We start from the raw sequence: 27,158 nt of genomic DNA, 5'->3' as shown, positions 1-27,158 counted from the left end.
GACAATGTTGATATATTTGAGACTATATTTCAAAATGGGTAATAGTTTGCAATTAAAATTTAAAATATGTTTGACCTAAAAAAAATCATACCATTATTCTTAAATCTTAACAAATTAGCTCAATGGTACAAATTAAAAATGTTACAACTTCAATTCCGTTGAGATAATATTCTTAAGAAATAGAAAAAGTACATGACGTGATGTAATCATAAAGAATAAAGTGAGTACCGTATAGTCATTTCTAATTTTGAAATTGAATTAAGTTACAATTTTAAATGTTCATAACGTATTTTAAAGGTATGTGATAGTTTGAAGAGTTAAAATATAAATTTTCCAATTATGATTTCTATTTTATAACATAAGAACGAGTTTAGAGCCTACGAAATAGGAATTCATGCGATGACATGGATCAAAATATCCCTCTACAGATACCATGTTAGTCTGATATACCCTTATTACATATGATGGTTCGACCAAGATGCTCCTGCAAAAGATCTGGATTAGGCTAAAATGCCCTTGCCATATATTCGAACTAACTGAAATACCCATACCACAAATTTAATTAAACAGAGGTGGCGAGCATTTTACTGGCATCAAGCAAAGTGCTTACCTCTAGGTGCGAGATCACTTCAATTATTTGTTTGAATGCTCGCCTTTGAGAGGAGCACATTTCGGAAAGAGCTCTTTTGATTGTCCTTCGTGAGAAGCACTTTGCTCGTCGAGGGGTGAGCTGTGGTTGCTTGCCCTGGGGTTCCAGTCCTTTTTACTTGCCCCTCGTTTTAGCATTCTTTGCCTACCCCAGGAATCCATATTGACAATGGTCCCGATACAATTTTTTTTATTTAATGATTGTAAAAGTAATTTTTTTTTTTTTTAATGATGTTGTATTTTTAAAAAAATATATATTTAAAAGTATTAAAAAAAATAAATAATAAAGGGCAAAATAAAAAATGAGAAATAATTTATATAAATTTTAAATAGACAAGTCAAATATAAACCCTTGTAAAAAAGTGAACATCATTTTAAAAAAATGTAAAAAAATTATTCTTTATTAATTAAATTTATTTTTTTATAAAAAATTTGTATAAAATTTATTTATTTTAAATTATTTATATCCAGCATTATTTATAAAAAAAAAAATATCTAGTACCTGCCTAACTCTAGGTTCATAGCCATCTAAGGGATCCAATACCCCCAAACACATTTCACGTGACAGAAATAAACGTCAAAGTCCGCACTTATTGACTCGAGAAATCTACGACATGTGAACGATTTTCGCATGACAGGCATTAAAGCCAGCACTCTTAACAAGTTTAAAGGCAGGAAGAAAATTCAAAGGAGGTTGCTAGTCCACATAAGATTTTTACAGAAATCCTTTGCCGGATGGTACAAATTTTTTTTTTTTTTTTTTTTAATCTTTTCTTTCACTAATTTTTTAAACTATTTAAATAGTTTTTAAAAATTAAAAAAATCACATATTTATTTAAAAATATTTACTTAATTATTAAATAAATAAATAAATTTTGATAGACATGTTCTGTGGGTATAATATATTTTTCAAATTGAAAGTTCAAAAGCCTCTGTCTCACCTTAATAAAGCATGCAAGGAGTTCTGATTCTTTTGAGTTGTGTCTAATTTGGTAAAAGTTAGATATTTTTGAGACTGAGATAATTCTCCATCTAAAACAACGCCTTCTGCTTTCCAAACCAAGTCCTTTTCCCGTTAGTTGTCATCAACGATTGGTAACAGTTGCGTGTTATATTAAGTAACACAAAATTTCATCCAGTTAGGATTCTTATGCTGGACGTCAACAAATATTCGCAAGCACATGAAAACAAGTATATAATGAAAGAGAAGAACTTGGCTGAGAAAAAATCACACGACCCCGATGTTCTACCAGCAGGCCAAAAGAAAAATATAATAATAAAAAATATATATATAAGAAGAAAAAGGAAAGGTAGGGTATGCATGTGACACCAATAATAACTATTTTATACATAACTATAATAAAAGAATGGCTTAAAATCAATAGGAAAGTGTAGAGGAAGCTGGAGACATGGAATTGAATAGAACAATACAAGTACTAAACTAATAGACAAAGAAATATTACAGCACAATACTAAAACGTGAACCATCTTCGCCGTACCCAACAAGCTATTATATTTTGTACCCCTCTTTTCTGTAGAGAAAAAAGAGGAAAAAAGCTACTTTGAAGAGGCTGCATGCATGCATTAGAATCCTTGAAAAGATTAAAAAAAAAAAAAAAAATATTACACAACTTTTATTATGTATAATAATATATTGGCGTCCTTTCTTGGTATCTCTAGCATCTTTCTAGTTAGGTTCTAGGAATCATGACTCCTCCATGGATGACTTGTTCAAGCGCACAAACGCGTAATTAGGTGTAGCATGCATAAGGGGAGGAGACGCAAGTCAACCTGCCAAACAAAAATAATAATATATTGCTTATATCTCAAGTCATGCTAAATGATTTTTGCATATTAAAAATGAAATCATGGAAGAAAATTGATTTTTTATTCTAAAATTAGGTTTTGGTCACTATTTATCCCTAAATTCCATATATGACAATTTTTTTTTTTTTTTATATGATATGGTGTATGAGATAGTGAATAATAACTGATACAAAAGTTATTCTCTAAAATTTTATTATCCTCAATCAAAAACACTACAACAACAAAACAACATCTAGGAAAATGCAACGTGTTTTATTTTTTTCATTACAAATTGACATGACTTTATATCATATATACTAGATCTAATTTATAATAAAAATAATTTTATAATATAACATAACACATCAAATCAAATCAATTTGTACGTGTTTATTTTTATCAATCTCTTTATTCCTAAAGCATTTCTCTTTTTTTTCTCAATTCTAATCGAGAACGTATGACTTTACTTGTTATTTTAGACAATCAAATCTATAAATATTCGGAATGATTCTTTAAATTAGGAGGCTTTCACAGATAATTTTTGTTAATAAATGATAAAGACTATTTATTATCCTTAGTATAATCTGATATCATATCGCTAAAATAATTTACATAATTACTCGTTAATAAGGATATGGCATGCTCTAATTAGTTTCTGTCTCATCATCAATTTCTTTTACTTGGAAGGATCGATTATTTACTTCGGAACTATATATTTCCTGAGGGAGGTTTCGAATATCTAAGAAAAAATCAGAATTTCCAACATGCTCACAAGATTAATATTCGAACTTGGGGATTACCTCTCTTTGCGCTTCTCCAAGAATCTCTGCAGTGACTTTCTTCGTGGGATTCCCAGATCTGCAATGCCTACAAATAATTTCCTTAATTAGAGAAATATATGATGATCACTAATCCGCTTTAGTATTTGGGAAATTTCTCTTATACATCTCACAGAAGTGAAGATAATTAGCACTTACCACCGCCAAGTGAATCAAGTAGCTGTTGTTGGTCGCTTGAAGGAACTGCAACTTTTGGGTTCAATGTCCCTTCCACAGCAAGCTTCAAAATGTTCTCAGCCTGTACATTTTTTTCCCCAAATTAGAAACCGGGAAACCGGAATCAAGGCGAGGCCAATGCCTAAAAAAATAAAGATGAAACTGAATAGAGAACGTTTAATGAAACAAACCTTCTCTTGAGGAACATCGAAAACCGAGACGGTTCCGTTGTAAAAAATGGTTAGAGGGGCGGTATCTGGAAGGTTCTCTGAACTAGGCCTGCAATGGAGTCCATTGCCATTCAAAATTTCTGGTAAATAATTCAAAAAAAGTAATAATAGTGGAGGGAAAACAAGGAATTTAATAGAATAAATCCAGTACCTGACGATAGGAGGAGTATAGACAGGCAAAACCGGACTCGACGGCACCGAAACCAAGTTCTTCGAAGGAATCGCATTGCAGGCTTCGGAGCCCTGGTTCGCAGTGGAGGCAATCACAGATTTCAGAACCTCGGGGTTGATCATGGAAATGGCACTCGGCATTCCTGAGAAAAAATAAATTAAATGAAAGCACCTTTTAGCACAAACGCAAAACACATATCATCAGAAGACCAAAGAAAAGGAAAGAAAATAGCGGAGGAAACCGACCTCGAAAGCTTCTCTGGCGATCGAGAAACTTCTGGAATTGAGATTTGGAGGAGGAGGAGGAGGAAGACGAACTCTCCTTCTCCATCCCAAAGAAATCGAGCTCGACGGTCGTTCTCGACATGATGGAGGTATCCCCGGAGAAAGAATCTTTCGGATTAAGGAGGGAATGTTGGAGACGACGACGACGAAAGAGAGGGGAAGGAGCAGCTATAAAAAAGAAAAGGAAGAAGAGAGATGAAAGGCACGAGTTTCATGAGATTTGAAACAGATCAGAGAGCTAATTTCCTCTTCCTCACGTCTTCCACGTGAGGTTATGAATGAGAGAGACAGGGGCCCAGCTATAATATAAGGTGATAATTCAAAAAATAAAAATAAAAAATAAATCATCCTTGAATCATGAATGTGTTTCGTCCTTCGTAGTTTGTACCACATGTTGTTTGGAATTTGAACGTGACATTTTAGAAGCGGTTTGAATTTAGAGATAATTAACATGAATTGACATGGTTTATAAATAATAAAATAAAAATTAAATTATTTATTATATTTTATATAAAAATTTTAAAAAAAATTAAAATTTAAAAAAATTGAATTATTTATTATATTTTATATAAAAATTTAAAAAAATTATAATAATAAAATAAAATAAGTTAAAGTGAATTGAGATGGATTACTAATACAAACAAGGCTATTCATAAAATATCTCGTTATTGTTCTCTTAACAAATTATTATTTATGCACTACTAATATTTTGACACTTGTCAGGCTACTTGTAAAATTGAGAGGAAAATTATTATTATTATTTTAAATGGCAAAAATCTTGTTGAAAATTTGGACAATTTTTGTGTTTTGATTTGTCTGCTTGTTTTTTTGAATAAGTCTTTTTAAAATTATTTTTATTCGTGCTTACAAAACAATTATATTTTTAATACATATTAGGACACGTGAAGTCCTATTGGTGAAGTGACGCTTGCTAATTGAATTTTTTTTTTTAATACATATAATTTAAGAACTAAGAACGTTTACTTTTAAACAGAAAGAATAACAAAAATGAGAAATAAGACATCGTTTTTGGTTGCTATGTTCAAGATTGGCAGTTTATTATTATTATAATTACTTTTTTCGTAAAATATAATTAGATATTGAAGTTGTGAGAGCCCTGATATTAGCTTAGTCAAATGTCCATGAAAGTCATATTTTAAATAATGTCTACTAAATTTTTACTATATTGAATTAGTTAAATACAATTCATTTTGAAGATGAGCTACAGTAATTTCATCCCTAAAGTCATATATAAAAAGAATTGTAGCATCTTTATTCTAATATTTTATTATGTCCTATGTTACCATTTTCCTTCCTTCTAGTGTAATTTTATCCCTATAGTAACTTCATCCCTAGAATTACGATGTATTTTCTTATTATTAATTATATTTTTATAAAATAATATTAATCATTTTTCTTTTGATATTTTTTAAAATATAAAAATAGTTAAGAAATTATTTTTTGCATCTATCTGTAATCATGCAAAAATTATAATAATATGAGAAAATATGAATAAACTTTTTATTTAATTATTTGTAAGGTACAAAATAATGCAAAAATCTTATCTTATAACAAATTATAATATAAGTAATGTTCATCTATATAATTTAATTAAAGAAATATTAATAATAAATAATATTATTATTATTTTATTATTATAGAGAATGATATACCTAATCTAATTTAGACTTTAAATTTTGAGTGATTGGTTAAAAATAAAAAAGTTTTATATTAGGCACATTTTAAATATTGAGATGACTACTCTAATGCCAAATCTCTAGGAGAAATTTTATTTGCAGTTTTGATGGAAAGATTGCGTGTGTAGTTTTATTGATAAATAAGAATAAAAAGAAAAAAATTATTTTAAAAATAATATTATTATAATTTTATATATTTTTTAAACATAATTATATGAATTTATATAAATAATATCGGTTTAGAGAATGTATGTGGACTAACTCATACTCTAAATATGTTCCAATGAATGGCACGAAGACCAGATGAGCTTTCTCGTTGCGTCCGAAGAGGTGCTATCAAACTTAGCTCCAGGGAAGTGCTGGACCACAGTTTGTAGTCAGCTCATCGAATTTAGATACTTTTCAAACCATAATGCTTAATTTGTTTTTATAGTTTAAATGAGATTAAAGTTAAAAATTGAATAAAATATTATTATTTAATATTATTTTTATTTTATAATTTAAAAAAATAGAATTATTTATTTTATTTTATATAAAAATTTAAAAAAATTATAATAATTAAATGAGATAAATTGAGATGAACTATGAAAACAAACAAGATCTTAATGATATTTGAATTACTTTAAACTCTTTCAACACATACAGGATATTTATGAGTTCAAATATTTTATTAGATTTTAAGAAATGAGAGAAAAAAAATTGAGTAAAAATATTATAAAAATAAAAAATTATTTGAGTATAATTTTTTAATATATATATATTTGAGAAATTCGTATTGTTTGTTGTGTTTTGTTTGAGAATTTGTGAAAGATATAATCATTAGGTAATTATTAGATAAAAAAGTTCAAACTTTAAAATTAAAAAGTGTTTTGTGTTTGAATTATATTTAAAAATGAAATATATGAGAAGATTTTATAATAGTTGTGTTGTCAAACGAATCCTAGGGCCCTATTTGTGTACAAGAGTATTCTCAAATATTTTTAAATATTTAATTCTCAAACATAAAACACTTTTCATTATCAAATTTTCAGCTTTTTCATCTAAACTTTTGAATAAAATAAAAAATAATAATATAATTTTTTCAAATTTCAAACAAAAAATTATATTTAAACTTTATAATATTTTTATTCAATTTTTTTCTCTTATTTCCCAAAATCTAATAAACATCTTAACTCAAATCATTTTACTATTATTCACAAACTATTTCATTACTATTCACATATATACTTAAAGATATTTTAAATGTCCAAACAAAGCCGTTTTAAGTTTGAATCCAAATATAAATTCACTTTAGACTATTGATATTAGTCGTCTAATGATTAGTTTAATTAATTGTCTAGTGGGATTAGAGTGTAAGAAACTCAACTTAAGGAAGTGTCTGTAACCTCACATCGTCTAAGCCCATTCTGTCCGATTTCTTTGAATGTTAGAATGTCCAGACAAAGAGTCACCTTAGACGTGTTCTTTATGCAAGAAAATCTTTAGAACATGTGTTCTTCTTGCAAGAAAATCATTGTCATGGTCAATATGCATCCTTAAGAATCTTGAATTTGGACCAAGTAGCTTATGTGATTTTTCGTCTGTCGAGGGAAATAGAAATATCTAAATGCATTTCAGGAAACAAGAGTTGAACCTTAGAATAAATTGCATATATAAATTTGAAACAAATGGGAGATATTTATTTCAGAATAAAGCTAGGCTTAAAAGATAAATGCAAGTGATCTAGTGTAATCTAGGACAAATTGTCGAGAAATTTGAAATCTTGCATTTGATATTAATAAAATTGAAAAATATATTTGTTCTGTGATCAAAATGGACTAACAAAATAAAGAGATTTTGTCATGTCTACCTCTTGGTTGTGCTTGAGAAACGAAGTTTGTTTCCTTGCATTTTGGCCTTTGCTTCTGTCTCCACCTGTGCAGATTTGCTTAGTCGTGATGCCTCATTTTGTTTTTGGGTTGGTTATGTCTTTTGGTATTTTTATAGAGAAAGTCATTGATGGGTTAGATTAATCTTTCCAACAATTTTATGCAAATTCAAGGTTCATTGAACCATTTCCCAAGATCAATTGATTTTTGTAGATTTTCAGAATATAAATTTCTAAGTTGATGGCTTTTTTTAATAAGATGAAGGACAAGTGAGGTAATGGGTAGACGAAGACGAAGACAAAGATGAAGACTAGATGAGTCGTTTTGACAAATTGAATAAAATGATACCGTTTTATTTATGTCACGTGAGACGCGATTCCCCCTTGCCGTGCTTCTCCGGCCGATTGCATCCAACATTTTTTTTCATTACAAGTCTCTGTGTAAGCATATACCACATGGCGTGGGACCACGCCAATTATAATTAAAAATAAATAAATAAAGTATAAATATTTTTTTTAGAAAATGATATGTCTTATCAAGAATTTCTTCTACCAATAATGTCTACAGAATTTTTTTTTATATGTTTCTTTTACTTAACAATTAAGAAAATATTTTTTAATAAATTTGTAAATTTTTTTAAATATTTAAAAAATAATAATAAATAAAGAGTGCAATTTGCATTGTCAGTAAAAAAAAAAAAAATGGACAAAATTATCTGTAGACGTATCAGAGTCTAATTGACATAACAAATTTTTACTTGTATTTGATTTTTGGATGTGAAAGATGTAGAATATTAATTAATCAAAACCCACGTCGGATTGTACCCAACCTACTGCCTTCCTTGTGCGGAGAAAAACTCTTCTGGGAAAGTACGTCCGCCGTTTGGATGCGCACAATATCTATCTCATTTGAGCCGTAATTGTTTTTTGGGAGAGCGGAGGTTGCAGTTTTCTGGTCATGCTCTTCTGGATGCTAATTACTTGGATTTTGGTAAAAATATGATTAATTAGTTCCGGTCTAACTTCTTTCAGCCATTTCAATGCACTCTTGTTCATTTATTTTTTTCCTTTTCGGGCTTTTGTTTTTTTCGAGGGTTTGGATTTTGGAATCTTTAAGACCTAAATAAACAACATGAGTCACATTTTTATTTCTTTTAATTCTCGTTTGCATGGAAAGACTCAACACTTCGTTTAATGTTTAAAACATGTATTAAAACCAATTAATATCAAACATTGATTATTAACTTTTTCAGATTCTTTGTCGAATATTTAAAGTAGAGAGAGAGAAATTCGCAAGACATGAAATGAGTATCATGAAATTTGTGTTGTCAATATAAACTTCTCGAATAATATTAATTTTATAAGCAATAATATAAAACTCATTTTATATATCTCTCGTTCTAAGAGATTTAGAATTAGAGATGAATTGAAATGAATTGAGATGGTTTATAAATAGTAGAATAAAAATTAAATTATTTATTATATTTAGTGTAAAAATTTAAGAAAATTATTTTAAAATTTGAAAAAATTGAATAGTTTATTATATTTTGTACAAGAATTTAAAAATTTTATAATGATGAGATAAGATGAGTAGAGTTGAGGTGAATTTTAAATCTTAGAGATAGTTTGGATGTCAAACATATCTCAACTCATTTCAAATTAATTATTAATGGGATTTGCTAATTTTTTAACTTTATATATAAAAGTTAAATCTATCTATCTTAACTTATTTCATACATTCAAACAAGTATTTCAACTTATTTATATTCAAATACATTTTAATGAGATTCGTATAATATTACTATTTACAAATCAACTCAAATCATTTGAGATCATTTTAACATCTAAATACAAAATTTAATTTCACCTCCCTTAATATGTTAAGCAAAAAAATTCCATTAGCAAGTTTAATAATTCACACACTAAATACATTAACGCGTAACAATAATATATTTAAAATTTATTCACTTTTTAATAAATATTTATATTCTATAGTAAGAACTCTTTCGATCGTGATATGTTTAAAATTTTGAATAGATCCAAACCAAGTTTTTATTTTTTTTTAAGTAAAAAAAGATTACCCTTCAACTCAAAATCAGGTCTTGGGGGGACAAACAGTGGGTTTGGTTGGTTAAATGGGGAGAAGTAAAGATATTTAGATAAGAGTTGGATTGGTTGGGGACAGGTGGGGTGTAGCCCAATATATTTTTGGTTCGGTATTTGGTTTGGTATGTGTGCGCATTGCGCCACTGTCCCCCCACATAGCAGTTGACGTGAACGCAAAAACTACGAAACTCAAGAATCACGTGACTGGAACGTATCAGACCACGTGTTCCCTTTAGCAGCAGATAAGATAACTCCTCAAGCTGCCTATAGACACAAGGGATGATACACTGATGTGTGCTAGGCCTGCACACCGTCCAACCTGTACTAATTTAAGTATGGGAGAAGTCACGGACACACCGTGCTGCCCACTCAGCGATTTATAGGTGAGCAAGAACGTGAGAGGGGTCTGAGGATAGTGATCTGCAACAAAGTGGGCCATTGTTTTATCAAACTTGTTTTATCCAACCCTCCACGCAACACCTGCAAATAGGAAGTGCCACTGCTACCCTGCCCTTTTGTCTTTCTTTGCAATAAATAAAGGTTCACAGAGAGAGAGAGAGAGAGAGAGAGAGAGAGAATGCAATTTTAACGTGCTTCGCGGGGAAACCGATAACTTTTGTGTCCCAAAATTTTATTGCCACTGCTTCAGGTGTGTGTGTTGAACTCTCATGGTGGGGTATTTCATTAATGTTTTGAAAAAAAAACATGCGATTTGGTTTAACATTATCGACATTGAATGCTACAAGATACATAAAATCGAAAACCAATTTCCAAGACATAATAGATCTTCGACCATTGTCTTGGAGCATTCAATTTGGGTGAAGAACTGTGTCTTGGGAATGTTTTGCTTGGCATCTATATCAGATTTAGGATTAATTCTTCTGAAACCCGGATAGAAATTTTAAATTATATTCTTTATTTTAAAAAAATAATATTTTTAATTATAGAGTGCATAAATACTGTACATTCTTTTAAAACAAAGTGACTAAAGTGTCATTTAGATAGTGAGTTGAGATTAGATGAAAGTTAAATAAAATATTATTATTATTTTAGAATTTAAAAAAGTTAAATTATTTATTATATTTTGTATAAAAATTTAAATTTGTAATGATGAGATAAAATTAAACACTTTTTATATTTAAACCGAGCATAAATATAGAACTCACTTGAAAAAACTTAAGTATTTAATAATTGATCACACTATTTTTCAAAATGAGTTAATGACGTTTGCATAATTACGACTCCATCTAACATTATTAAAAAAAAAAAAAAACCTTGAGCATTGAAATATTTATCTTCGTGTAAAAGAGGACAAAATGCATATTGTTATGATATGTGGTCTAAAATTCACCAAGGACGAGTTTTTCTCAAGATGTGTGAACAATTTGACTAATCACTGTTTATCCTCCAATGTGAATTGTTCAATGAATCTACCAAAGTGATATAACCAATTTTTAAGAAGAAATAATTGAAAAAAATTAAGCCAAATAATATTACTCTCGAGTCTTAAGTAAAATAGAAATAAACATATAAAGTAAGTCAAGAGTCTCACAACATTTATATTTATAGTTGTCTTGTGAATTTTTCAAGAAACGTTAAATGCTAATTAATAAATATGATAAAATCTACTTCATTATATTTATTTCTATTCTACTTAAAGACTTTCAAAAAGTCTTTATCCAATTTGAATAAGCTGAAGTTAAGAGGATCTTGATCTGATTAACTAGCGAACTACTAGTAGTTGTGATATATCGAATTAAAATCTAGTGAATGAAAAGCGATTATATAGCATCCTTAAACTACAAGACACAATTCAACTGGATCATTGATATATAACAGAGAGGACAACCTCGTTTCTCAAATGTCTAAACGTAAGATCAAATAGATCAAGTAATTATCAAATTTCACTGATGGGAGTTTGCAGTGCATTAGAATAACAAATTAAATCAAGACCAGAGTTGTCTCTTTCCACCTTAATTTATACTAAAGTAGAATCAACACATACCATTTCTGTATATATGTTCAGAAACATCGAAATGGCCTAGAAGCAGCACTCCTCCAACACACAGAAGCAACAGAGTGCAGCTAAACTGCATATGTTAACCGAGAAAAAAAAAAAAAATCAGGGGAAAAGTTAAAAAAGAAAGAGAGGAGAAACTTCTGTTTGCTAGTTGGCCAACATCATAAAAATACCAACTATATTTCAATGATAGCTTGTTTTAAAAATTTAAATTAATAAAAATATATAAATTTAACTATTTATATTATATTTTTAACACTTACATTCACATGTGAGTTAGACTCCTAGCTAACTCGTCTTCAATGAGTGTGCCTAATATGTTTAATATTATTAAATGAGATAGAGTGTAGAGTTCCATCAGAATTCGAATCTAAGACATTTACTCTAATATTATTATTATGTAAAATTATCGTGTCCAAAAAAATTAAATTGATAAAAAAATATAAATTAAATTATTTATATTATATTTTTAATACTAACCTATCCCATTATAAGAGAATTTGGACTCATTCGCCTAGGTGTCGGCTAATTTTAATTAGTCGGCCGCGTCTTCCCTTTGCTTAAGGTTTGGAAATCAACCTCGATATTAATTTCTCTTTTGAACACGAATGATCCTTGGCCGCTGCAGCTGTTTATGTTTTATTGGGTGGTGCTACTTGCCCCTAGTACTGCAATTTGTTTAGTATTAAAAAGAAAAAGAAACACACAAAACACACTTTCAGAGAAATTAATATCGAGGTGTGTTTAATACTAAACAAACGTGCAAGCTTTTCTTTGAATAATACTTACACTTAAGTGCAGTGGTTGATCAGAAAATTAATTGTAAAAAATAGGAGGATTTCATGGCTAGGGGCAAAGTAGTCAAATGCCCGTACATCTTTAAAATTTAAAGAAATATTACTTGAACGATATGCATTGGAGTAGTCAAATAATAGGGATTTGAACTATGAGCTACAATATTTAAGAGTGTTTCTTCATATTTGAAAATGTATTATTTATCTTTAAAAATAATATTTTATTTTAAAAAATAAGGCCTCACTGATATTTTATTCTAAAAATCAGACCCAACTAATAGTTGAGAAATAGGTTGAGAAAAAATAATAGTTGAAAAATAATAATTTAATTAAAAATTAAATTATTAATTAACATATAGTTAGTGTAGTTACAAAATATAAAATAAAAATAAAAAATTATTTTTAAAAAATAATATTATATTATTATTTTGACTAATCTAATATGGAATTATGATTTGAATGATTTTGAATTTATGGAAAATATATATTTTTAGCTAAATTTTGGGTATGACTTTAATGAAGCCAATATATAATGCTAATGAGGACTAAGGAATCGGCTTTCCCACTAAATAAGTTGGCTTGCTTTCTTGTTCACTTGATCTTTCCTCAATGATAATAAGATTTTCAGGCTAAATGACCGATTCTCAAATGAAATTACCATATAAAAAAACACAGGCCAATGAATTGAAGGTATGTAAAGGCATATATATATATATATATATATATATCTCACCGGCCTTTTATATAAGAAAGTGACAATATTCAGCAAACGGAAACCGAAATTCGCAGAGATGTGAAGTCCATGCACCAAAAATGAAACTCAAGCACAGGAATGATGTAATGAAAATTGACAGCACATACCAGCCTCTTAGAATTGAAAAGCAGCCGGAGTCATGATCATTATAATGCTCATGATGATAGGGTTGGGAAGGGGCTAGACCGGGTTGAGATGGAGGGTACCCTTCATAGAAGTACCCTTGATATCCCGGCGGTGGTGGTAGAAAGCCTTGCGGCGGACTGGTATATGAAATTGGATGCCCTGAAATATTACATGATGATCACATCACGAATAAGATCACCATATATACCATGCAATAGTTGATTTTATTCTTCATGACATGAATAAAGACCACTTCACCTACCCAAAACTAATTATAAATACTGATAATCATAAAGATACAAAAGAAAAATGCAGAAATAGATCAGCAAGCATGAACTCTTATGGCTTGCCTGAAGCTGGGAGGTGAGAGTACTCGTGAGAAATATGGTGATAATTCATTGCTTACTTGACTGGTGGAATGTGTTGAGAGTGAGAGAAGTAGTTCAGGTGCTGCTGTTCTATATATATATATAACCCAGTGGCACTGCGTTCATTTGCTTGCTACGTGCACTGAAGGGAATCTAGCTAGGAAGCTTCCTCGCCTTGCTTTTCTTAGAGTAGTCTTAATGAGTGCGGGATCATGACAAGAGTCCAAGGAACTGTGCTTCAACTTGATCAGGAGTTGCATTAAGAAACTGGGATATCAAGGGCCCCATGGCGTGATACAACATACTCTCAAACGCATCCTCGCATGTCAATATTGGGGTTGTGTGTGTGTGGGAGCTTAGTTGCTTGTGTAGCGGTCCGATTTAATAATTCAATCTGATAATTATCAGTTTGCGGTTTTGGCCCGACGAACTTTTGATCACCCGTTTTTGGATTTTGTTTTAAATGATATGAATTTCCCTTTTATGTGAATTGCTTAAGGGTAAAAGAGTCATACAAAATGAATCACATTCCTTTGGAGAAGATGTATGGTTCAATCATTCGATGGCCTCTGGGCTGCCTAGCTCCTTAATACGGTTAGAAGGAAGCGTGCCCATTCAAGGAAACTCGAAGCTTCGGGTTTTTACTTTGATAACAACTGCTCAACAAGCCGAAAGGAACTTGAACTGCATTGCCGGCTCTTTTACGCATCCCACATGCGCCCCCTCAACCCCACCAAAGTTGATTTGCATGTAACGAAGATATAGATTGATAGATAGATAGATAGATAGATAGATATATACTATAAAGTGTGTTTCAGCACATTTTTTTTTTAAAGTGACTTTCGTATCATTTCATTATATGCTCAAATCATTACAAATTCTGTCATTTACAACTAACTGTTTAATTTCTTGCGCATGCGGAACACTTTCAATCCAACAGAATTCCCCTTCAGTAAACAAAGCCATCTTAGCTTAGATTGTGAGCCACTACATTGCCTTCTCTGTGTGTGAAAGAGTCCAGTGCCAGCAAGACATTGGCATTTTCTTCAGGTCCTCCACCACTTGCCCTCTCCCCGACTCATCCACTTCTTCGTCCATAACAGCCTCAATAACACCTCCTGCATCCCCTTCAAAGCTAACTTCCCGAAACCCCAGCTCCTTGCACAATTCCATAGCCCTCCACAGAGCATTACACTTAGAAAGAAACGGTGAAACTATATACCTACTTTGAGAGCACATTGAAGCCATGACATTACCATCATTATCTCTCACTATAATCCCAATTCCCATTCTCTGGTTCTTTATATCGAGAGTAGCATCAAAATTTGCTTTCAAGTGTATTGCCCTCAGGTTGTTTCCAACACCGCCTTCCCCTTACTGATCCTCCTTGGTTCTGTCCTTCAACCGTAAAAGGTCACTTTTCTAGCAAAAAAGCTAGACACTTCAGAGACAGTCATCGATCTAATTTTAAAAAATTACATAAAACATAAGAAAATAAAAATATAGTCGACGGTATATAATTTGTACGTCCTCTTTGTATTTTTCTCTTTTCCCTGTTTAATGAATGTCTCTAGCAAAAGGGAAAGGGAAAATAATTTTATTCAATGGGCCGTTAATTTCTTGAGCGTACGACGGGCCGAGCATAACCAATTTGGTTATTTTGGGCCACTCTCAGCCCCAAGTGTATTAATTGAAAACGACAACGACAGACTGTTTACATATATATCTTGGCTTCTAAACGCCAGACCAAATCTTTGTAATTTCTTAACCTACGGGTCTCATCAGAAAATAAGAATTTTCCTTTTAAAAGACAAAGTCTGGTTAAGGGGGATAAAATGTGAAAAAATTATTCTCATCAGTCACTATTTATTACCCTACACCTCACATCCTATGAAAAATACATACACATCCTATGAAAAAAAAAAAAGCTACAAGTGTCGGGTGTGAAAGTGAATAGTGACTGACGTATAGAATTTCTCTAAAATATGTCATATTTCTCATAGTGCGATGAGATTGTGATTTGTAAAAATTTCTTTAATGGGATCGTGAATGACATTACCTTTTTGTAAGGAAAAATACCTAAAATTCCTTTACATTAAATTATTTTTAATGAAGTCGCACAATTATATTGTTTGATTATAAAAATGTATTTATAAAGAGAAATGCTTTAGCTATAAAATAATTTCATAAAAATAAACTCACAAATTAACATGACTTGATGTGGTACGTCAGATTGTAAAGTAAATTTAATGTATTACATGAAATCACATATGTTTATGAATGTACTTTTAAGAAACTTCTTTATGAATGTAACACTTCTCTTTTAAAATAGTTGTAATTGTATTGTTAATGTCGTGTTTTGCACACCTTTGGATCAAGTTTCAACAATTCAGATTTTTAAAAATGGGCTTGCAAAAAATTATGGAGGATGCAACTAGGAGAGGGTGGCGTTAGGGCTGAGGAACCTCCGATATCAAAATTAGTATATATTCTAAGAAGTAAATGAGTTTAATGATAAAGAGTTTTTCCATACTTAGAGCTTGCTATTTATACTGTGGGTTGGGGGAGCTGCAGATCGACTGTGCCTGCACAAAGTTCGTGCCTCTCTTCTTGTCTCTATTGTCAAAGTTCTTTAATGCGGCGTGGCTTTACGACGGCACTATAAATATGGCGTGCAGATCGGTAGTAGCACCATTAATGTGGCATTGTTTCCTGACTTTCCATCTATTCCTTGTGAGCCATAGATGGTTTGATATCGATGGATCGAATGCCATTTGCAATTCCCATCGTCCTATATACATGTTTCTTGGCTCTGAACATGACCGCAGGCTGTCAGGCTGACCTGTCTTATCGATTACTTGACTCTTTTTTTTTATAGATATTTTGCCCCATGTGTGGACTTGATGGTCTTTGAGCTGGGTATTGGGCTAAGGCCCAATAGGCTTTGTGAAGTGGAAAAAATTAATGCTATCGATTAATTTATACACTTAGATCAAAGTATGCTTGCATTTGAACAATGTATGCATGATAAATCATGAAAGATAAATATGATAATATATAATTATGCATTTCTCATTGAAAGTTGATTTATATACGCAGGTGTAGAGTATGCAAACTCAAGTTGAGTTTGGATGTTGAAGTGAGCTGAGTTTAGTTAAGTTGAGATGATAAAATATTATTATAATAATATTTTTTAATATTATTATTATTTTATAATTTAAAAAAGTTAAATTATTTATTATATTTTATATTAAAATTTAAAAAAATTATAATAATAAATTGAAATGAGTATTAATAATCCAAACGAAGCCTCAGTCACGTACCTGAAACCATCACACCCTTTTATCTGTCTTTGTCCAGGGATTGAGAGACCCAAAAAGAACGACTTTTCTTAGGTAAGCTCTCTTTCTGACTCACTCTACCACCCGCTCCATCTCTCTCTCTCTCCTTCTTTCTTGCTTAGATAGTGCGCTAGCTACTGCAGTATTGCATCTTTCAGACCTCAGTAGTATTGCATGCTTAGATTCCTTCAGCTGCCAACCGACAAGATAATTAGGTTCCCTAGCCTTGGTTTTCTCCACTGCTTGTCCAGCTAATTAAAGGCCGGGAAGGGGCTCTATGGTACAATATGATCATCCACCTGGACCATATTCCTTCTTTCTTCTTTAGCAACAGTCGTCTCTCCGTCTCTATATCATCTCTCCCTTCCTCTGAACGAATCTTTTAGGGCTAAAGGGCCTACACTCCACAGTGCATGCAACTGCACCATGTACCATTAATCTTTTGCATGCACACTTTAAATGTAGTTTCACGAGCTTTATACACATTCTCCATTTATTGTTCTGCAGATTCTCTGCATTTTTATCAATTGTCTGGTATGTACGTTCCTAAAAGAAAGACTTTTTTCACAGATCATCGAAATGAAAGGGCGAAAGGCTTCTGCAGTTGTTGAATATTCACTGGAATTGGTGAAAACGCTCCTGGAACTTGATATAAGATAATGATTTTTGTTGAAATATGAATTGTTAAAATCGTAGTTGGTAACCACTGGCTATATCATTTGTCCTTCTCGAACCTGCAAATTGCAAAACTGATCAGAAAAGCTGCTCAAAATATTCCCGTTTCCACCCGGCCCGTTACTGTTGAAAAAAAATCATATTTCCCGAAACTAGTCATTTAATCCCCAGTTTATAAAGATAGAGATAACGTGATACGATCGAGTTATAAATACAAAAACAACAATTTAAAGAATCAAAATAACTACATTTATTTGGGTCCTCTCGTCCATGGGAGATTGATCCCGGCCATAGAAACTGGTCTTCCGGCCATGGGAGACTTGAGACAGCACGGTCTCTCCACCAATTGAGACCATGGTTCAGATTGTGCGACTGGAGAGAGATTACGGACAATGCGTACCTGGGTTTTCTTGCGCTGTTCTAATTGACGGGATTGTCCAATTCCTGGAAGAAGTATGCACACGAAAGAGTAGGCCAGCTGAACATGAGTGAAAATTATCAGTAGGTCAAGAATGGAATTGTGAGAGTATTCCGAATTTTTGCGGCTACTTACTGGTGTGTGTGTACGTGTGTGTGTGTAATGACATTGTAACAACTATATCACAACTTTATAATTACAAATAAGTATTAAGAAAAAAAAATCATTTATTTTGAGCTGCTCATATATATATGCAAGGTTATTTTTTTAATAAATGGAAAAAAATTAATTTTTAATATGATCATGTTGTATACAACTACGTAGTTAAGTTATATAATTAATGTTGTTGTTGCATATTGTCCAAGATATAATATAAGAGTAACTAGAATATCGCATGCATATATATGCTGCATTTGGGGGTAGAGTACTACCATCAACCTTGCATGGATCGAAGAGTACCTTGGAAGTTTTCTGATTATTCTTCAACGATGTTGAAGATTGATTATGGTCAAAATCACATAATTTAAGTTGCAGGTGGGCGTGGAAGAAAGGTTTCTGTGTAGCTTTTTAAAAAAGTTGTAAAAGTAAGAAAAGTATTAAAGTTGAAGGTACACAATTCTTATAAATTCTACTGATATCATCTCATTTAATTATTATAATTTTTTTAAATTTTTACATAAAATAAAATAAATAATTTAACTTTTTCAAATTTTACAATAAAAATAATATTAAAAAAATATATATTTTAATAAAATTTTATTCAATTTTTAACTTTAATCTTAACTCATCTTATTTCATCTGATAAAATAAAAATTGTATGTAACTAACGTATCATTTGGTTATACAGATGAGATGAGATGAGATGAGATGAAAGTTAAATAAAATATTATTAGAATATAACTTTTTAATATTATTTTTGTTTTGAAATATGAAAAATTTAATTGTTTATTGTATTTTTTATGAGAGTTTATAAAAAAAATTGTAATGATTAAAATATACGAAATGAAATAATTTATGTAATTAAACGAGACCTAAGTTTATATTCGCGTTAACGTCCGCGTGGCTTAAAATGTAACATTAGATTTACTTCACAACACATGAATGATTTATAATTTTAACCAATTAACCCTATCAAGTTTACAAAGTTATTTTTCTAAAAATATTAGGGATAAAGAATGGCGTTATTGTTTCTATGGTTGAAAACCACTTGACCTGGCTTCCACAATGGAGTCAACTTTTTGATCTACGGCCTGGTAAAGGATTCTCTGTACAAAAATCGATTACTGCTGAAAACTCAAACTCGATCCAAACGTGTCAAAACAGGGACACCTAGCCAAGAGTTACCACCATCTTCGAGGTTTAGAAAGCAAGATATTCTCTGACAAACAAATTGTTTGTCCAGATTTTTGTCTTTCGCTAATATCTCCAGCTCCTTTGCAATGGTCTCAAGTTAAAAGTAAAAGTTAATTAATTTCCACGCTGTCATGACCGTGAATGGTGTCATTAGATCTCGTTTGTATTTATAATTTATTTTATTTTATTATTATAATTTTTTAAAATTTTTATATAAAATATAATAAATTATTTAATTTTTTTTAAATTTTAAAATAATTTTTTTAAATTTCTACATAAAATATAATAAATAATTCAATTTTTATTTTATTATTTACAAATCATCTCAACCCATCTTACCCCATCCAAACCACTCCTATAACTCAGCTTGAACTAATTAATTAACTTTTTTTATTTAGTTCCTTATTCAAATGCGCGCCCAGCTTAACTTCCCATTTAACTATATTTTTTTTCATAGAATTATATTTTTTTTAAGGATTAAATTTATTATATATTGAACTTTATAATAAATTCGTATTAACTTATATTATTTACTTAACTACTTAAAATTATATAATCTAAGTTAATTAGATAACCTATCTATACATGAACTTGCAAGCTGTGGCGATCAGATCTAGTTATTATATTTATAACAAGTCATGACATTATTAATTATATTATTTGATAGGTAGATATTATAAAATACAAGCAATGATTGAATACATTATCAAAATATACGTTATTATTTATATTATAAGTCATGTACATAATGTATATTAAATATATTAATAAGTCATTATTTTACTTTATATTTTATTTTGAATTCATCTATAAATTTTTCTAAATCAATCTTGAGAGAGATCACTTACATACATATATAATTATTCAAAAAACGTTTATTGTATATAGTATAATATTATTAACTTACAAAATAATGTGATTAGATGTGATACGTTAAGATAAATTTGATCTATAGTATAATGTTCAACAATAAGTTACATAATTAGATATTATTTTCAGAAAGGTCTGAATCGATTGATGATCAGCGTGTGTGTAAATCATCTATAGCAATTGAAATTTTATACAATACACTCGAATAAAAAACAAAAAAGGCTTTGAACTGCTGTAGCGCTGACTTTATCTGGCTGATCACTGCAATTTCCGGAATGGTCTTTAAATAAATATTTTCCAGACATTTAAAAAAGCTTAGCCATTTCATGATTAACATTCAGCTGTCTAATCATCGTGAATCCCTCAATCAGCCCCCCTGTTATAACGGGGATCAGGAAATTAGCTTTGTCAAATATATATGCTGTATCGAGCTGTAGTTGACCAAAATAAAAGCACCTCATGATCATTACGCTAGTTGAATATATATGATCAAAAAGTGCCACTTTACGTGTTGCTTTGCATTTGAAATATTGATTATCTTGGCTGATTAATTGGATGATCTATTCCATTTCCCTGAGAATTGCATCAAAGCCAATATTCAAGTTAGAGCATTAATCCTGCAAATCAAGAACTGATTACCATAATCCTAGCTAGCTCTAGCATTGGCCGTTTACCATTCATATCCATGGCCTTGTGGCTTCATTGACATGATTTCGGTGCCAAATGGATCCTCAGGATCACCTCTTGTATATTTTTCCCAATCTTGCCCAAGAAAACAAAAGAAAAAACCCCACAATCATTAACACATTGAACCCCAGTACTACTTTTAATTAATCTTTTTTGCTTTTGTTTGATCTTTTCTTTTCAAATAAGGCTTGGTTGGCTTCATACGAATACAAGAGAAGAATACTTTAGTGCATATTAATAATTATGACAAGCAGCAAGAGTTTAATGAATAGGTATTAAAAGAAGAATACAAAAGCATTGCACATTGAGTGGCCAGCAAGTTGGCTGCACACATTTGGAAGGAATATTAGTGTTTGTTTAATGAGAAAAATAAAGTTCTATAGGACCCAAGAGAATGAAAGATGCACGTCGATCGCAATTATTACCATTACTATTCTTTCTTCTTCTACCATTGACCTTGCTTCTGGCAATGTAGGTCTCAATATCTCTGATCTAAATGAATTGCCAGTACTTCAATGGCTTCCGAGACTAAATCAAATTTAGAAGAAAAAATAGCGGAAGTATAACAGAAGACCAATTACCAAACCCATTTGTCACCCTTTTCATTGATCAATCCACACGGAAACTTTTCAAAAGCACAAAAGGGTTTGAGTAGAAAAGTAAAATAAGAAAAAATCACACAAGAAATTAATGTCATGATTCATCACGGAGATCCATTTTCGGATCGATCAAAGTGGAGAAGTTGACCGCTACATTTGGGGCAATCTTCTACCTTTTTGGGCACCATGAAATACATGAGACAGCTCTTGCACCCGGCCACAACCAAAACATGGTCTTTATGATCTTTCTCTACCCGGTAATGCTCTCTAGAGGAAGAGGGAGAGGACTCCGAGGAAGACTCCTCGCTATCATATGAGCTATCGTCTTCTGAGTAGAAATCTCCACTGTATTCTTGTGTTATCCTTGGATCGCCTTTTGCTTTCATGCCGTTCCTCCAGTTTATATAGTAAACCTCCCCTGTCTGCAAAAGAACCCATTAACAGTGACACAATGAAAATCGTGGAACAAATAAACACGAACTTCGACATTTGTTCATTGAAATTGTAGATAGAAGAAAAACAAACTCGATATATACATATACACACACACACACACCTATGTCGTTCCCTTTTCATAACAAAAAATGCATCTTGTTTTTGCAAACTACAACTATATGATCAAACACCAAAAAAAAAATTATCTTTACAGTAAGACCATTTTTTTACCTAGTCCAGGAGAGATTTTATTTCTCAGAAAAAATGGTCCAGAAGAGAAATATTAATCAAATGCACATAAAAGATAATAATCAGATGGTCCAACCCAGAACAGCTTTAGCATTTTATTCCGTTTAAAATGTTGAAAGCAAAGGCGAAAAGCTATTGAAAAAGCTTTTTTCTAGGGTTTTTTTGGGGTTCTGTCGGACAATATCGATCATTCTAAGCATGAGCACTGGGAGAAAAAGAGACAAGACGGCATTAAATAGTCGATGTCAATGAATACAAGCAACCCTATATTCAATACTAAACCCCCCCCCATATGCTTTCAGGAAAGGAACGACACAAAAGGGAGGCGCAAGATCTGCCCTGGTCTCGCAATAATTGAAGCTGTAAGAGGAAAGGGACTAAAAGGGGGGGGTTCATTTATAACATACCTTTAAATCGAGGCATTGTTCCCAGTGGTAAGGGAGGGACATATGGGAGTTGAGCTCTAAGGAGGTGTCGGAGTTAGGGAGATGATTATCCGGTGTCTCGTCTGAGCTTGAAGACGACCCTCCTACGCCTAAACCTGCGCCCGTACCACTTCTTGTTTGGTCGTTTAGCGAACAGTTCTGAAGAGACCTCTCTAAAGAAGCAGTGATGGTCGCCATGTTTGGAGCTGTCATCACTTTTTCTGTGAAACAACAAATTCCAGGATATTACAGACGAAAGATAAGGGAGAGATCTAGAGAGAGAGAGAGAGAGATTAGGAGGTGAGATTTTTGGAAGTGAAATATATAGTAGCAGTGGTACAAGGGCAAATTGCTTAAGCTGAAGGAGGGGGGCTGTTCCCGGTGAGGAATTGTTTGTTTTTTTATTTTTATGAGTTGAAATCAATTGCGATTAGAATTAAAATTGTAATAAAATATTATTATAATATATTTTTTTAATATTATTTTTGATTTAAAATTTAAAAAAATTAAATTATTTATTATATTTTATGTAAAAATTTTAAAAAATTATTTAAATAAGATAAAATAAATTGAGATGAACTATGAAAACAAACGGGACCTTAGCAGTGAAGTAGAGGTGTAAGTCTGTCACGCCCTATAAACGCGCGTGGTTTGAGAGAAACCTAGGTGGGCCAGGTCGGGCACACTAGGAGACCTCTGTGTGGTGCATCTTGTCTCTTTATCACTGTTTTTTTTATAAGCATCACACACGCAATGGGTGCGCGTGCGTTCAAGAGCTGCTACTTAATTCCTGATTATGTTGGGTTTAAAAAGGTATTGGGAGGATTAAAAAGATCCGTTAAAAAAACGCAGTTACCAAAAAGAATGCCGGAACTTTCTTCATCGCTTTCTGGGTTTCTGAAAAAGTTCGCTTGGTTCTTCCCTTTCTTCTTCTTTTGTTTTTTTAATATGGCGGGACCGTCCATGAAACTCAGCTTCCCCCTTTTTTTGCACACATTATTTGAAAAAACAATATGAAAAATTTACGATTAAGATGATTTTTTTATTTATTTATGGTGATTCCACTTTTTTGGATAATAATACACTTACACCTCATAGCACTAATAATGATTTCTCTGTATGCATCTTCAAAATCATATCTTTTAAATATTGATTTTTGATATTAAAAAAAACTCTCACATTAAATTATATATTTTTAAACCAAATGATAATAAAATATTATTATTTCTTTATTTTTTGTTTCCTAAACTTATTATTTTTTATATATTTTATAATTAGCATCCACTTTGTAGTATCAACTTAATACAAATTTCATGTATCAAAATCATCTTAATATAAATTCTACAAAGTTGATTTTAATGGGTAGGACAGAGTACAAAATAGTAAAATAATGTTTAAAGAATGAATAATGTTTCTTCAAATTTGAATAAGCATTGTTTATAGCTATGTAAAAATTTAACGATGCATAAATCAATGTAGATTAATATAAAGACATATTATTCAAATTTAAAGATGAAGATAAAGATGAATAAGCTATTATTAATGCTCTAGTTTACTATTACTTTACTACCCAACTATTTTTTTTTTTTTTTTGGTATTTAAATCTAGATTAAAAGTCTTAAAATATGACTTTCTTACATAATCTAGAAGAAAATAAATTTAATTTTATAAAAATTGACTCAAAAAATAAAAGAATATCAATTTTTATAAAATTAAATTTGTTTTTAATTAAATTATATGATTACATTAATAATTGAATTTATTTTCTTCTAAATTATACAAGAATGTCATATTATGAAATTTTGAATTCAGATTTAAAGAGAGAAAGGAAAAAAATAGGTGCATAGTAAAATTATAATAAATGAAGTGTAATGCTATTATTACCCTTTTTCAAATAAAGTGCACAAAATTTATACATTCTAAAATTATATCTTAAAATACACCTTTCATACCAAATTGATATAGGCCGTACTTTGACTAGATTTAGGAGAGAATGACTAAAATACTATACCGTTTTTATGCAATGGCACATGATAATTGATATGAATGGTGGTATATATAGTACTAGCTAGTAGTCTGGTACGTAGTGGATGAAGCAAGAAAATGATGGAGCTTTTGGTGCACTTGTCTTCCATATATATTTTCAAAAAAAAAAAGAAGAAGAAGAAGCAGGACCGCAGGTGTCTTCTTCCAATAACAAAATGAAAAAAAAAAACAAAAACTCAAGAAGTGCATGAGTCAAATTAGGTAGCAGGTAAATCTCGCTATTAATATATATATTAAGATATAAAATAAATAATAATATTTAATTCTTTTTATTAATTTAAAATTTTGAGATAAGTGATGATTTCATATGATATTAGAATAAATGTCTTGAGTTCAAACAATAACTCTATACTCTATTCTATTTAATTAAACATTCTACGTGTTGGACCACCTATTGAGAAAGAGTCGGACCCACATGTGAGAGGAAGTGTTAAGATATAAAATAAATAATAAAATCTAACTCTTTCTATTAGTTTAAATTTTTGAGATAAGTGATTATTTCACAATATATATATATATATATATATAGAGTGTGTTGGTATATATATATATGGACTGACGGTACATAGAGTCTATATATAACGTGTGAGGATGGTGTGTGACGACGATGGGTAGGCAAACAATGACAGGTGATCATGGGCTCTAAACTTTAACAAAAACTATGTAGGGAAAATAGAGGAAATTAACATGAAACATTAAAAAAATGTCAATGACTAGCTAAAGAAGTTGGAACTGTACAATTAATTAACATGAAACATTATTTGTACACCCCTATGATGATTGTATATTGGAGACGAGAGCTTCTTCCAGTGTGTATTTTACGTACGTTTACTTGACCTGAGATTTGAGCTAAAGACAATAAAAAATAAAGGGCTAATGTAAGTTTAAGTCATGTTTAGATAGTGAGATAAGATGAGGTAGTTTTAGATAAAAGTTAAAAATTGAATGAATATTATTTTTATTTTAAAATTTAAAAAAATTAAATTATTTATTCTATTTTATATAAAAAAAATTAAAAAATTATAATAATAATATAAAATAATATAAAATAAAACCGTTTCTATATATAAACGAGACGAAAATACCGAACCATATTGATTAATTAATTGCTGGGTAATTGACGTTGAGGAGATGAAAGTGGTTAAGTACAAAAAAATAGACAAGAGGAAAGGGACGAATATCTGAAATAAGAGTGGACAAGCGGAATGTATTGGGTGAGCCGCCCTGCATTGGTCACTTGTTGTAATGACTACTGAGATAATATTATATAAATTAATTAGAATAATTTGGAAACTAATAATAAGACGCAACAATATCAATTGGATTGTGGAATCTCTTCTGAACTCTGCAAAGTTGTGTGTCAGTATGGCCCTCTCCCTTTCTCTCTGCCAATATTCCTTCTGATACCAGCACAGGGGTCCTTGGTTGTAGCCTTCTTTCTTTTTAAGTGGTATGTATATGCATGGTTTGAGGAATGGGTCACGGATCTTCGTCAATCAAATTCAAAATCAAAATATTCTAGTCATATAATAATTATATAAAATTGATCTCATAAATTGATATGATGTAATTTATTATATTATAAAATTATTTTTATTGTAAAATAAATTTAACGAAACATATAAAATCAAGTCATTTTATAAGATTATTTTTATATAATTTCTTTGTAAATGTAACAATACTCAATAAATATTTACAATTCTATTTATTTACCAACAAAAAAATATCATGTTCTCTTTATAAGCTTATAACCGTAAAATTTTTTCCAATAAATGATGTATTTACATAAAGTAACTCTATCATTGCTCTTATAAGTAACGGACCTCTCTACTTTTGACATATACTTGTGCAACATTGTCAAGATCCCATATTTTGTGGCTCATGGCCAAGCTGCCAACCATGCCATGACAAACCTTTAAGGGTCTATGGCTGATATCTTGACACTGTCATTGACAAGGCTAGATAGCCTCACGGCTCATGCCTCGACACTACTATTGACATGCCCCGACAAGCCCATGGGCAAGGCCTTGACACTGCCGCTGACTAGCCTTGACAGCACCCTGACACTGTCGTTGACCTGCCTTGACAGCACCACAGCAGCCTCACAGGCATGCCATAGCCCATGCCATGACATGCCCAAGACAACCCCACTGACATGCCATGGCCCCTACCATAACGTGCCTAACACATGCC

The 27,158-nt window shown here is 31.0% G+C and overlaps 3 protein-coding genes across 3 annotated transcripts; all 3 read right to left on the bottom strand.

The window, feature by feature from the left end:
* Positions 1-1,972: 1,972 nt before the first annotated feature.
* Positions 1,973-4,389, bottom strand: LOC108980095 (protein TIFY 9-like). Its single transcript, XM_018950911.2, has 6 exons — positions 4,097-4,389; positions 3,831-3,993; positions 3,641-3,728; positions 3,432-3,531; positions 3,255-3,321; positions 1,973-2,439 (listed from the first exon to the last, which is right to left on the bottom strand). Exons 1-6 carry the CDS (start codon positions 4,215-4,217, stop codon positions 2,400-2,402), a joined length of 579 nt encoding a protein of 192 aa, XP_018806456.2. The 5' UTR covers positions 4,218-4,389; the 3' UTR covers positions 1,973-2,399.
* Positions 4,390-11,662: 7,273 nt separating this feature from the next.
* On the bottom strand, positions 11,663-13,970 carry LOC108980098 (cysteine-rich and transmembrane domain-containing protein WIH1-like). The gene is made up of 3 exons (XM_018950913.2): positions 13,850-13,970; positions 13,481-13,658; positions 11,663-11,895 (listed from the first exon to the last, which is right to left on the bottom strand). The coding sequence occupies exons 1-3, from the start codon at positions 13,896-13,898 to the stop codon at positions 11,847-11,849; spliced, it is 276 nt and encodes a 91-aa protein (XP_018806458.2). The 5' UTR covers positions 13,899-13,970; the 3' UTR covers positions 11,663-11,846.
* A 7,637-nt stretch (positions 13,971-21,607) lies between these two features.
* Positions 21,608-23,286, bottom strand: LOC109017614. Its single transcript, XM_018999826.2, has 2 exons — positions 22,902-23,286; positions 21,608-22,232 (listed from the first exon to the last, which is right to left on the bottom strand). Exons 1-2 carry the CDS (start codon positions 23,130-23,132, stop codon positions 21,915-21,917), a joined length of 549 nt encoding a protein of 182 aa, XP_018855371.1. The 5' UTR covers positions 23,133-23,286; the 3' UTR covers positions 21,608-21,914.
* Between the last annotated feature and the right edge of the window lie 3,872 nt (positions 23,287-27,158).

Source organism: Juglans regia, chromosome 16 (assembly GCF_001411555.2).
Source record: "Juglans regia cultivar Chandler chromosome 16, Walnut 2.0, whole genome shotgun sequence".
NCBI classification, from domain to species: Eukaryota; Viridiplantae; Streptophyta; class Magnoliopsida; order Fagales; family Juglandaceae; genus Juglans; species Juglans regia.
The sequence above is the reverse complement of the archived record's forward strand: the minus strand, read 5'-3'. Positions and strand labels throughout refer to the sequence as shown.

What these genes read in the sequence shown, in the direction of transcription:
- LOC108980095 (XM_018950911.2), bottom strand. Translation starts at nt 4,217, where the DNA reads ATGTCGAGAACGACCGTCGAGCTCGATTTCTTTGGGATGGAGAAGGAG. An exon ending in TCGATGTTCCTCAAGAGAAG is followed by an intron (nt 3,532 to 3,640) that starts GTTTGTTTCATT and finishes AAAAATGTACAG; the next exon opens with GCTGAGAACATTTTGAAGCT. An exon ending in TTGGAGAAGCGCAAAGAGAG is followed by an intron (nt 2,440 to 3,254) that starts GTAATCCCCAAG and finishes TTTGTTTGGCAG; the next exon opens with GTTGACTTGCGTCTCCTCCC.
- LOC108980098 (XM_018950913.2), bottom strand. Translation starts at nt 13,898, where the DNA reads ATGAATTATCACCATATTTCTCACGAGTACTCTCACCTCCCAGCTTCA. An exon ending in CTCTCACCTCCCAGCTTCAG is followed by an intron (nt 13,659 to 13,849) that starts GCAAGCCATAAG and finishes GTAATATTTCAG; the next exon opens with GGCATCCAATTTCATATACC. An exon ending in TTTTCAATTCTAAGAGGCTG is followed by an intron (nt 11,896 to 13,480) that starts GTATGTGCTGTC and finishes TAACATATGCAG; the next exon opens with TTTAGCTGCACTCTGTTGCT.
- LOC109017614 (XM_018999826.2), bottom strand. Translation starts at nt 23,132, where the DNA reads ATGACAGCTCCAAACATGGCGACCATCACTGCTTCTTTAGAGAGGTCT. An exon ending in AACAATGCCTCGATTTAAAG is followed by an intron (nt 22,233 to 22,901) that starts GTATGTTATAAA and finishes GTTCTTTTGCAG; the next exon opens with ACAGGGGAGGTTTACTATAT.